Source organism: Mobula hypostoma, chromosome 5, assembly GCF_963921235.1.
Source record: "Mobula hypostoma chromosome 5, sMobHyp1.1, whole genome shotgun sequence".
NCBI lineage: Eukaryota > Metazoa > Chordata > Chondrichthyes > Myliobatiformes > Myliobatidae > Mobula > Mobula hypostoma.
The window spans coordinates 96,866,493-96,879,396 of record NC_086101.1 but is presented as its reverse complement, the minus strand read 5'-3'; the positions used below and the strand labels follow the sequence as shown (position 1 = coordinate 96,879,396).

At 41.2% G+C, this 12,904-nt stretch overlaps 1 protein-coding gene across 3 annotated transcripts in view; it reads left to right on the top strand.

Moving 5' to 3' along the window:
• LOC134346869 (contactin-associated protein-like 5) overlaps positions 1 to 12,904 on the top strand; it is a 1,934,616-nt gene that overhangs the window by 1,428,961 nt on the left and 492,751 nt on the right. The window contains exon 15 of one of the 3 annotated variants that reach the window (XM_063048673.1): positions 10,017 to 10,103. The exons of the other annotated variants lie outside the window; for them this stretch is intronic. Within the exon in view, the coding sequence (XP_062904743.1) occupies positions 10,017 to 10,103 (87 nt within the window). The remainder of the gene's footprint in view (positions 1 to 10,016; positions 10,104 to 12,904) is intronic. 3 annotated transcript variants of the gene reach the window in all.

Here is a 12,904-nt window from a genome sequence, read left to right as displayed (position 1 = left end):
GTTTGTTGGCCTGCTGAGTTCCTCTAGCATCTTATGTGTGTTGCTTGGTTTTCCAGCATCTGCAGATTTTCTCTTGTTTCTGCTCAAAATTACATACTTGCTTTTATGTCCTAGTCCACTCAGAATGAATGCTAACACTGCATTTGCCATCCTGTCCAATTCTTTCAGGTACACAGTTTGGGGAAATGGGAAGCTGAAACTGTTTAAAATGTGAAACCTCATTTAACCCTGCCAAGCGTGGGGATGTAACAATAGCCCACTCTGGAGACACAGTTATATGAAGCCAGCGTAAGCTGTCAAACTAATACACAGGCTAATAGCTCTTGACACTTTTATGGATGGCTATACAACAATTTCAGGTGACTCAGCTTTGCAAATATTGTCTCCACAGCTCTGCACCCTCATACTGCTTGAGAACATTCCCAGTTGCCTGGTCTGGCCCTCACTGTAAGGTTTCCTACTTAGCAGTCAGCTAGTCTCCAAACTTTTAGTTTGCTGGATGAGAAAGGAATAAAACTTGTATTAAAAAAAATCCAAATTCACAGAGTAAAATCGACTCTTAACCTCACAATCTACTCATCATGGACTTGCATCTTATAATCTGCCTGCGCTGCTCTTTCCCTGTAACTGTAACACTTAATTCTGAATTCCTATTGCTTTTCCCTTGGACTTGCTTGATATACTGACATGATGAAATGATCATGGTGAATGGCTTGCATATCAAATTTTTTCACTGTAGATTCACTGCTCTGTGCATACAGTACATCCCTCATTGTCGCTAAGTACAGTCAAGGATAATGTTTGGAGTATCAGATTCAAACATTTAAACTTTGTTATTTTCTTTACAACAATGGATGACAGCAATGAGTTTTTATTGTATTTGCACAGCTTTGTTTTCAGTTAGTGATTTTCTTATTGGTTATGGGTATTGCTTTATAATGTCACATAGACTGATATACAGTAAAAAGCCTTTGCTTTGCATGCCATCCAGACAGATCACACTATACATAATCTCATTGTGGAATTGCAAAGAAAACAATGCAGAATGCAGTGTTATGGCTACAGAGAAATTGGTTGGGTTGCCTAATAATGTGCAAGGACCAAGACCAAGTCAATTGGAAGTAAAAGAGTTTATGAGAGGGTTGTTCAGCAGCCTGATAACAGTAGGATAGAGGCTGTCCTTGGGCATGACAGTTTGTGGTCTCGGGCTTTTGTGCTTCTGCCCAAAAGGAGAGAAAAGAAAATAATTGGGTAAGGAGAAGTCTTTGATTATGTTAAAGCTTTCCCAAGGCAGCAGGAGGTGTAGACAGTCAATGGAGGGGTAATTATAACAGTCCTCCATATTCTATCTGTTCCTTTGGGACTCCCCATTTCATTTTAATGCTTTGTTTGGATGGTTTGTCAATTAATCAGAAGAACTGGGTACAATAGTGACACATCTGGTAGAGCTTACTGTCTCACTGTGCCAACAGAACACATTCTACCCTGATGTCCAATGCTCTCCATGTAGAGTTTTCATCTTCCCTCCGGTTTTCTCCCTTATTCCAAGAATGTGCAGTTGGGTGGTTAATCATGATGCCTCAAAAAGGTGGAATCCATTGTTAAGAACCCCCATCACCCAGGATATGCCCTCTTCCCATTGCTACCATCAAGGAGGTGGTACAGGAGCCTGAAGACACACACACAGCATTTTAGGGACAACTTCTTTCCCTCCGCCGTTAGATTTCTGAATGGACAATGAGCCCACATACACCATCTGACTATTTTTTCCACTCTTGTAGCACTACTTATTTACATTATATATACACACACACACACTTCCTATTGTAATTTATAGTTTTTGTATATTATGTTTTCTAATGTACTGCTGCCACTAAACATTTCATGATATATACCAGGGTTATTAAACCTGATTCTGTTTCACTCTAGGATTTCCTTGGTTGAATAGATTTGTGGTAGAGTTATAGAGGTCGCAGAGAGCATTAATGTGAATATGGGGGGGGGGGGGAATTGTGGAATTAGTGCCGGATTATTGTAAATGCGAGTTTGTTGGTCAGCACTGACTTGATGAGTTTAAGAGCCAATTTCTCTGTTGCATAGCTTATATGACTAAAATCTCTACTTTTTATAATAACAGTTTTCCTTCCATCTCAGATCAAAAGTTCTTAATGCTAAATTATGAAAAACTCCCCAATTCCCTGGCTGACCTGTAGCAGCTATGTTCAGGCCACTTTAGTGTCAGACCCAACAATCACAGCTACTGTACAAAGGATCACTAATGCTGTACTTCTCCAACATCAATAACTTAAATTAAGTGATTCATGACTGAATGGGCACTCAATTGGATTAGGCAATTTAATACAGTTACTATTGATATTGGTTATTGATACATTCTAAAAGGCATCCGTTAGTCTTGTGAGACCATGGATCTGCGCCTGGATGCAGGCCTCGGCAAGGTTGTATGGAAGACCGGCAGTTGCCCATGCTGCAAGTCTCCCTTCTCCACAACACCAATGTTGTCCAAGGAAAGGGCATTAGGATCCATACAGCTTGGCACCAGTGTCGTCACAGAGCAATCTGTGATTAAGTGCCTTGCTCAAGGACACAACACGTTCCCTCGGCTGGGGCTCGAAATCACGACCTTCAGGTAGCTAGTCCAATGCCTTAACCACTTGGCCGCGTGCCCACACGTTCCAAGTGTACAAAATGATAAAAGGCGTATATCAAGTGAATAGCCAGAGACATTTTCCAGGATGGAAATGGCTAATATTAGCGGCTTAATTTTAAGGTAATTGGAGGAAAGTATTGAGGGGGAAGTCTTTATACAGAGAATGGTGGGTGTGTGGAACACCCTGCCAAAGATGACAGTAGAGGATGATAAATTAGAGGCATTTGAGAAACTCTTAGATAGGCACATGGATGATAGAAAAATGAAGAGCTACTCTATATAGGAGGGTAGATTCATTGTTGAGTCAGTTAAAATGTCGACACAAAATCATGGGCCTATTCTGTACTGTACTTTTCTCTGTTCTATGTTCAATGTACGACGTACAGTACATGCACGGACCAAATTGTTTGCACGTGAAGCAGCCTGTGTGTGAGTGGCATTTTTACTTGGCACATGGCATTACCTATGTATGCATGGAACAATTGGCACATGGATTAAACTCTGGAGCTGGGGGCAGTCAGGAACTCAATATCAGACAGATCAGGTCATGAGTTCATTAAATCATTACTGACTGATGTAGTCCTGCACTACACACTCTGTTAAAGGTATAATTAGTGTCTCAAGGAAAATGCAGGAGGAACTCAGCGAGTCAGGCAGGATGTATAGATGGGAACAAAAAGTTGACATTTTGGGTTAAGGACCTTGAGTTCCTCCAGCATTTTGTGTGTTTGCTCAAGATTTCTCGCACTTGCAAAACCTCTTGTGCTTGTAATTAGATATTAATGTGCCTTCTGACTTGTACTCCTCCCCGTCCCCTCACCTTATGCTGGGTTCTACCCTCTTCCTTTGCACACCTAATGAAGGGCCTCAGCCCAAAACAAACTCTTCCTTTGCTTCCATAGACTCTGCTTGACCTGCTGAATTTCTCCAGTATGCTGTTCATCACGCTACAAGAAGAATGTGATAGCAGTAGACAGAGGGCAGAAGACTTTAGTAACTGTAGGAGATGCTCTTTACTTCTTTACCCTGTTCATTATTGTTAGGTTAAACATTTTTGCCTACACTGTCAACCTTTATTGAATGCTGGTGGAAATAGTACTTTAGCCAGAGAATCTCAAGGGACTTCAGATGCAGGAATAAAGTCATAGAGCACTATGTCACAGAAACATGCCCTTCAGCTCATCTCATATGTGCCAAACTATTACTCTACCTTATCATAGCCCTCGTATCCCACCCATCCATACACCTATCCAAATTTCTCTTAAATGTTGAAATTGAATCTACATTCACTGCTATTGCTGGCAGCTCATTCCATGTTCTCACTACCTTCTGAGTGAAGAAGTTCCCCTTCATATTCCTCTTAAAACGTTTTACCTTTCACCCTTAACTCATGACCTCGAGTTCTAATCTCTCCCAACCAAAATGGAAAAACCTGCTTGCGTTTAACCTATCTGTGCCCCTCATAATTTTGTATACAGCTATCAAATCTTCCCTCATTCTCCTACGCTCTCGGGACTAAAGTCCGAACCCATTCAACCATTCTTGTCACTCAGGTCCTCAAGTGCTGGCAACCTGCTTGTACATCTTCTCTGCACTTTTTCAGTCTTACTGATACCTTTCCTGTAGGCAGGTGACCAGAACTGCACACAATACTCCAAATTAGGTTTCAACAACATCTTATACAACTCCAACATAACCCCAATTCCTATACTCAGTTTATTGATTTATGAACTCCATTGTGCCAAAAGCTTTTTATGACCCTATCCAACTGTGATACCACTTTCAAGGAATTATGGATGTGTGTTCCCAAGTTCCTCTGTTCTACCGCATTTAGTTCCCTACAGCTCACAGTGCAAGTCTTACTTGGTTTGTCCTCCAAAAACACAACATCCCACATTTGTCTATATTCAATGCCATTTGACATTTTTCAGCCCATTTTCCAGCTGATCCAGTTCCACTGCAAACTTTGATAGTTTTCCTCACTGCCCACTATGCCCCTAATCTTGGTGTTATCTGCAAGTTTGCCGATCCAGTTTACTAAAAATATCATCCATATTGTTGATGTAGATGACAAACAACAGTGGTCCCTGTGACACATCACTAGTTACAGGTTTCCAGGCAATTAGGCAACCTATTACCACTCTAACACGAGAAATTCTGCAGATGCTGGAAATTCAAACAACACACATCAAAGTTGCTGGTGAACGCAGCAGGCCAGGCAGCATCACTAGGAAGAGGTACAGTCTCTGGCTTTCTGCAACACTTGTCTAATCTGATTTACTACCTAATCCTGAATGCCAAGCGTCTGAACCTTCTTGAACAACCTCCTATGCCTGTCCTTGTCAAAGGTCTTGCTGGTCCATGTAGGTGACATCCGCTGTCTATTCTTCATCAATTTTTATGGTAATTTTCTCAAAAAACTCTTAAGATTGGTTAAACATGAACTACCATACACAAAGCCATACTGATTATCCCTAATCTGTCCCTGTCTATCCAAATACTTATACCAGGTTTCCCCCGCCATCCGAAGGTAGAGCGTTCCTACGAAACGGTTCGTAAGCCGAACTGTCGTAAAGCGAAGAAGCAATTACCATTTATTTATATGGGAAACTTTTATGAGCGTTCACAGACCCAAAAGTAACCTACCAAATCATGCCAAATAACACATAAAACTTAAAATAACAATAACAAATAGTAAAGCAGGAATGATATGATAAATACACAGCCTATATAAAGTAGAAATAATGTACGTACAGTGTAGTATCACTTACCGGAATTGGGAAAACAGCGCCGAGCACACTGATGATGGTGTGTTAGACTGAGTCGTCGCAGGCTGGGTGGTGCAGTGGCCCCCACCCTCCAGGCCGCCGACCTGATACATTGCCACGAAGAATGCAGCAGTAGCCGGGAGGCACACAGCACATCGTTAAGAAAAAAGCCAAACTAAGCATGCTAATTAATTACGTATTGGCGGCACCTAATTAACTAGCATGTTTATTTCTGCTTTTTTTCTTAAAGATGTTCTGTGTGCCTCCCGGCTACTGCTGCATTCTTCGCGAATCGGTACAGTATCTGTCCGGGGCCCGGGTGTTGGGGTGTTGGGACACGGGGGTGTCATCTCATCATCGATCAGGGCAGGCAGCTCATCTTATCCTACGACTGCCCGCCTCGAGGTCGAAGGTCGAGGTTCGTCGTCTGCTGTGGCTGATGTGGAAGGCTTGCTTGACTGCTGAGCCTCGCGCATTTTTCTATCATACAGTTGTTTGTAAGCACTCAAACCATCCTGCAAATATCCCCTAAACCTACATACCCTTTCAAGATTAAAGTCGTACTTTATCATTGCAACGAAAATCTCACGCAGTTGCTTCACTTTCTGCATTCGGTTTCGATTGTTATCCTTTCCTCTTCCAATTGCATCAGCTCTTCATCTATCAGTTCTTGGTCATGGGATGCCAAAACCTCTTCAACATCATCTTCGTCAACTTCCACAAGCCAAACTCACTTTGTCCTTGCTTCATTCACCACGATCGAAACGCTTAATTATGTCTAGTTTTACGCTAAGTGTAACACCCTTACGAGCTCTTTCAGGCTTTTCCGACACCTTAAAACTCATCTTGCTAACGGCTGCTCAATGCAACGTGTTTCAGCAATGCCGTTCCGAATCCGGGGCAGAGCGGCTGCCTTTTATCGTGCGCTGCCTTTGTTCGTAACAGTGAAAACACCTTCTGAAAGCGAAAACAGGGTACTAATGTAGGTCTTTCGTAACAGTGAGGTTTCATAAAGCGAACGTTCAAAAAGCGGGGAACACCTGTATATCTGGTCCCTTAGAAAACCTTCCAACAGCTTACCTACTACTAACATTAGGTTTCCTGTCTTATTCCTAGAGCCTTTCTTAAACAATAGAACAACATCAGCTATCCTCCAATTCTTCTGCACCACACCCATTGCTAAGATCTTTTCAAATGTCTCTGCTAGGGCACCTGCAGTTTCTGAACTAGCCTCCCACAAGGTCGAAGGGAGCATTTTGTTAGGACCGATAGATTTATCCACCCTAATTTGCCTCAAGACAATGAATACCTCCTCCTCTGTAATCTGAAAGTGGTCCATGACCTCACTGCTGTTTGCCTCACTTCTATGGACTCTGTCTCTGTCTCCAAGCAAATACAGATGGAAAATATCCATTTAAGATCTCCCCCATCTCTTTTGGTGCCTTGCACTGATGATCACTCTGATCTTGAAGAGGACCAATATTGTCCCTTGATCTCCTTTTGCTCATAATATATCTGTAGAAGCCCTTGGGATTCTCCTATACTTGTCTGCTAGAGCAATGCCATGCCTCCTTTTAGCCCTCCTGATGTCCGTCTTAAGTATTCTCTTACATTTCTTTAATAAAGTACCTCATTTGTTCCTTCCTGCCTATACCAGGTAAGCACCTCCTATTTCTTCTTAACCAGGGCCTCAATATCTCTAGAAAACCAAGGTTCCTGAAACCTGATGTCCTTGCCTTTTATTCTGACAGGAACATACATACATTCAAAATTTCACTTTTGAAGACCTCCCACTTACCAAGCACACCTTTGCCATAAAGCAACCTGTCCCAATCCACACTTGCCAGATCCCTTCTGATATCATCAAAATTGGCCATTCTCCAATTTAACTTGATCAGTCGACCCATATTTTTCCATAATTATCTTGAAACGAATAGCATTGTGATGCAAAGTGTTCCCCTACACAAATTTCTGTCACTTGCCCTGATTTATTCTCTAATTGCAGATCCAGTATCACAGTCTCTCTAGTTGAGACTGCTATGTATTGATTCCTGAAAACATTTGACAAACTCTTTCCCATCCGGCCCTTTTATAGTATGAGATTCCTAGTCAGTATGTTGAAGTTAAAATTACCTACTGTCATAACTATATTTTTCTTGCAACAGTCTATGATCTCTCTACAAATTCACTACTCTAAATCAGGAGGGCTTTTGGGTGGTCTTTGATATAATCCCATTTATGATCATCCCTTTCTTTTTCCGCAGTTCCACCCATATAGCCTCAGTAGACAAGCTCTCCAGTCTGTCCTGTCTGAGCACTGCTCTGATACTTTTGCTGACTAGTAATGACACCCTTCACACTTACAGCCCTCTACCCCTCTCTCTTGAATCCCCCCTGTCGATTACATTTGAAACAAAGGAATCCCAGAACATTGAGCTACCGATCCTCCTGCAACCAAATCTCACTAATGGCTACAATATCATAATTTCCCGTGTTGATCCAAGCCCGACACTCAGACTCCTTGCACGGAAATATACACAGCTCAGAAGAATGCTTGTTCCACCATACTCAACCTTTCAATTTCTGACTTTGTATTTAGGGTTAATGACATCTTTCCCCACAACCACTTCACTTTCTACACTGGTGCTGATTCCCATCCCCCTGCAACTCTAGTCGATACGTTTTCCTGCGGCGAGTCACAGCTCCATAAGATCATAAGGCATAGGGCCAAATTAGGCCACTTGATCCATCGAATCTCCTCTGCCTTTACATCTTTACTGACTTATTATCCCTCTCAACCCCATTCTCCTGCCTTCTCTCCACAACCTTTGATGTCCTATCTGATCAAGAAACCATCACCCATCACATTAAATACACCCAATGACTTGGCCTCCGGAGGCATCTGTGGCAATGAATTCCACAGATTCACCACTCTCTGGCCAAAGATATTTCTCCAGAGTACAACTGAGGGCACAGGTGTTAACTCCTTTGCTCTTTTTCACTGAGATGTTTCACATTCACCGGGGAAGGCAAGGGGAACTTTGGTTTAACAAATCACCTGCTGAAAGTACTCAATATGTCAAAAAGCATAAGACCATAAGCCATAGGAGCAGAATTAGGCCATTCAGCCCATTGAGTCTGCTCCACCATTCCATCATGGCTGATTTATTACTCCTCTCATCCCCCATCTCACCGTAACCTTGGTCACCTTTATTCTAAATTCCCATATTTGTGGGAGGAATAGAATTGTTGAGATTTTGGACCACCACCTTGTTTCTAGAGCTCATGTGAACAGCGGCATCTCTGTTGCAGCAGCTGACCCTCTGCTTCTTGACAAGTTGTTCCAGTGAGACTTGAAGATAGTATCTTCAAAAGGCGATGCCTCAGAAGGGCAGCAACCATCATTAAGGAGCCCGTTCACTCAGGACACGCCGTCTTCTTAGTACAGGAGCCCGAAGACACACACATTCAAAGTTTTAGGAACAGCTTCTTCCCCTCCACCATCAGATTTCTGAATGGACAATGAACCCACGTACACCATCTCACTGTTTTTTTCCCCACTCTTTTTGCACTACTTATTTCATTTTATAAATATATTTCTTAGTGTAATTTATAGTTTTCTTTAGTATTATGTGTTGCAATGTGTAGCTGCTGCAAATCAACAAATTTCACCACATATGCCATCGATGTTAAAACTCATTCTGATTCTGAGATATGAGAGCCATCAAATCAGAGGAAACCAACTTGTTCATCTGCCACACATCAAAGTTGCTGGTGAACGCAGCAGGCCAGGCAGCATCTCTAGGAAGAGGCGCAGTCGACGTTTCAGGCCGAGACCCTTCTTTGTTGCCACACCAGCAACTTTGATGTGTGTTGCTTGAACTTCCAGCATCTGCAGAATTCCTGTTGTTCATCTGCCACTTTCAATTCACCAGAAAGGCATGAGGGCATCATAGAAGAAAGAGGACGACAGAAATACATGAAGCTTATTGCTGAGCGCAGAAAAGAAAGGTAACTGGAAACAGAGGGTCAGTTACAATTACATGCTGGCAGCTTTCCAGTTATGTGCAATAGAAAACTACATGATTGCCAGGAGTTACGCATTCCCAGTGGGAGCTCCGCTTCATTCCCTTGTGGCTGTTGCTTGCCGTTGAATTCTCCTCCACTGCTTTCATCAATTGATATATTTTTCTAATCTGTTTTGTAAAGGAAAGGCTTCCATGTTGAATCTCTATCGATCTGTTTGTGTTTTAAAAAAAGGCAGGCTGTTGCTTGATGTTATTTCTTTCATTCCTTCAGTGAACAGAGCTAAAAAAAAACCGCTGAAGCAATATTTCACACAGACGATGCTTGAATGCAGCACAAGAAATGATTTGCTTTGTGTTTTTTGATTGTTGAATCATAGAAATTTATGGTCTGGATGGAAGTGCATTGTGCCCATACTGGCTAAAAACAGATCTGGTCAGAATTTCCCACTTTCTAGCTCTCAGTTTAGAAAACATTTCAATTGTCTGTTTTGTTGTCCTATCCAACCGTTCTAGTTCCCTTAAAATTTTATGTATCAATTAATGTCCCCTCAGTATTGCAGATGGTCCAGAGGAAGTTCCCAAGAGTTATCCTGAGATGGAAGGGTTAAAGTATGAAGAGCGTTCGATGGCTCTGCGCCGGTACTTCCTGGATTTTAAAAGAATAAAGAGGAATGTCACTGAAATATATTGAATATGCAAAGGCTGAGATAGAATGGATGCAGAGAGGATGTTTCCTATAGTGGGGGTACCAGCAGACACACCCTCAAAAAACAAGGATATCACTTCAGAAAAGAGATGGAGAGAAATTTCTTTCGCCAGAGGATTGTGAATCTGTGGAATTCATTGCCACAGACAGCTGTGTCATACCAAGTCAGTTGATAAATTTAAAGCTGAGGTTAAGAACATCAAAGGTTACAGGGAGAAGGCAGGAAAATGGATTTGACAGGAATTACAAGTTAGCCATGATCAAATGGCAGAGCAAATTCGATAGGCTGAATGGCTTGATGCTGCTTCTATGTCTTATGGTCTTATGTTCAATTATTAGTAATACTGTAAATATATTGCTTGATTTAGTGTTCTTTGTTTAAATAATTCATCGTGGTTATATGTACGAAGTACTTGAATGGCATACATCACCATACCACCACATGATAATTGTGCGGCTCACTTAAAAAAAAACGAAGTTAGACACACATGATGGACTCTCTGTATTTTTCTTTCAATTACTTTTTATGTTTTGGGTTACAAAACAACAGTGGCAATGGGGAAGTTATAAATGAACATGAGATGACTGATTACCTGTTGAAGAACAGTGAGATGTTCGGGGGGAGAAAAAACACTGCAAGAAATGGTTGAATAAAAACAATGCAGCACGAGATTCTTTTAATAAAAGAGGACAGATATGGTCAAGTTTAAATAAATGCAGAAAATGGAAAAATTCACGGGTTCATCAACAGTGAGTAGAGGTTGATATTTAATCATATTTTGTACTTCATTGTTGCCAAACAATTGATAAGAATGTACAATCATCACAGCGATATTTGATCCTGCATTTCCCGCTCCCTGGATTACAAATCGATAGTAAATATTAAAAATTTAAATTATAAATCATAAATAGAATATAGAAAATGGAAAGTAAGGTAGCGCAAAAAAATCGAGAGGCAGGTCCGGATATTTGGGGGGTACGGCCCAGATCCAGGTCAGGATCAGTTCAGCAGTCTTATCACAGTTGGAAAGAAGCTGTTCCCAAATCTGGCCTTACGAGTCTTCAAGCTCCTGAGCCTTCTCCCAGACGGAAGAGGGATGAAACGTGTGCTGGCTGGGTGGGTCATGTCCTTGATTATCCTGGCAGCACTGGTCCGACAGCGTAGAGTGTAAAGTGAGTCCAAGGTCGGAAGATTGGTTTGTGTGTTGTGCTGCGCCGTGTTCACGATCTTCTGCAGCTTCTTCCAGTCTTGGACAGGACAACTTCCATACCAGGTTGTGATGCACCCTAGAAGAATGCTTTCTACGGTCATAAATAAAAAAGTAGAAATAGTAGTAGAGGGTGATAATTAATCATAAATAAAAAAGTAGAAATAGTTGGCTACATCAGGAAGATAGATGCCTTCGATTGCCAAGAGATAACAGAATTTTGTATACTGAACAGATTGAGCAGTACTATTAAGCACATGGAATAGCCAATAAGAAACAAGTACCAATTTTGCTGAGTAGGTTGGATTTAAAGGCATACAATTCGCTTAGAATTTTGCCTGCTCCAATCAAACCAGCCAAAACAAGCTTTGCTCATATTTTGAAGTTAATACAAGGACTCTTTGAAATGAAGCCATTGTTGAATGTAGAACACATTAGGTTTCATAAGCGGAATCAAAAGGAAGTGGAATCCATTTCAGCACAAGTGACCGTATTCAAGAGAATGGCTGAGCATTGTCAGTTTGGTAATGGGATTAATGATGCACTGAGAGATTGTTTAGTTTATGCAATTTTACAAGGAAGCATTCAAAACTGGCTCCTAACTGAGGCTCAACTTACATTTAAAAGAGAAATTGAAATAAGTGTATCAATGGAAACAACAGAGAGAGATGTATTTGAGTTGCAGTCAGGAATGAAAGTTGAGTATGAACAAAATTGTAATATCTAAACAGAAACCAGAAACTTGCAGAAAATGCAACAAAATAGGACACATACAAAGAGCATGTCGGACAGATGAAAATAAATGAGCTGCACAAGAAAAAGAGAAGGCTAAAATATCAAGTCGTGGTTTCAAAAAGAGAACTAATCAGTATACCATTGATGGAAAATCTGATGAGAGTGATGAAGGACTGCGTAGCCTTCAGATTTATATGTGGAAACTAGCAAGAGACAAGAAATATGGCTTGTACCAGGAGTGAATAGAAAATTGATTAAAATGGAATTGGACACTGCCTCAGCTGTTTCAGTCATTCCACAAAATGAGTTTGAATGGTATTTCAAGGGTACTAAACTGAAGCCTGCAGATAAGAACTTACTAGTGAAAAGATTATTGCTATGGGAATGACATTCATCACAGTGAAATATCAGATCCAACAAGCCATATTGGGTTTGAATGTAGTAAAAACAAGGGGCCAAGCATTGTGGGGAAATGATTGGCTGAAACAGCTACAACTTGATTGGAGATCTATCCATCATTTGCATGCCATTCCCCTTATAATGGAGTCAATTGAGAGCAAATTGAGAAAAACACTGTATGATGCCACAAAGTGTTCAAGGATGCCCTTAGAAAGCTCAAACATATCAAGGGTAAAATATTGTTAAATAAAAATGTCACATGCAAGTTTTGCAAAGCCCATCCACTTCCTTATACCATTTGAAATAAAACACGCAGTGAGCTGGAACACATGGAGCCTGATGAAATTCATTTCGAGTTTGACTTGGTTCCTATGGGCGAAGCCAGTAGTCCC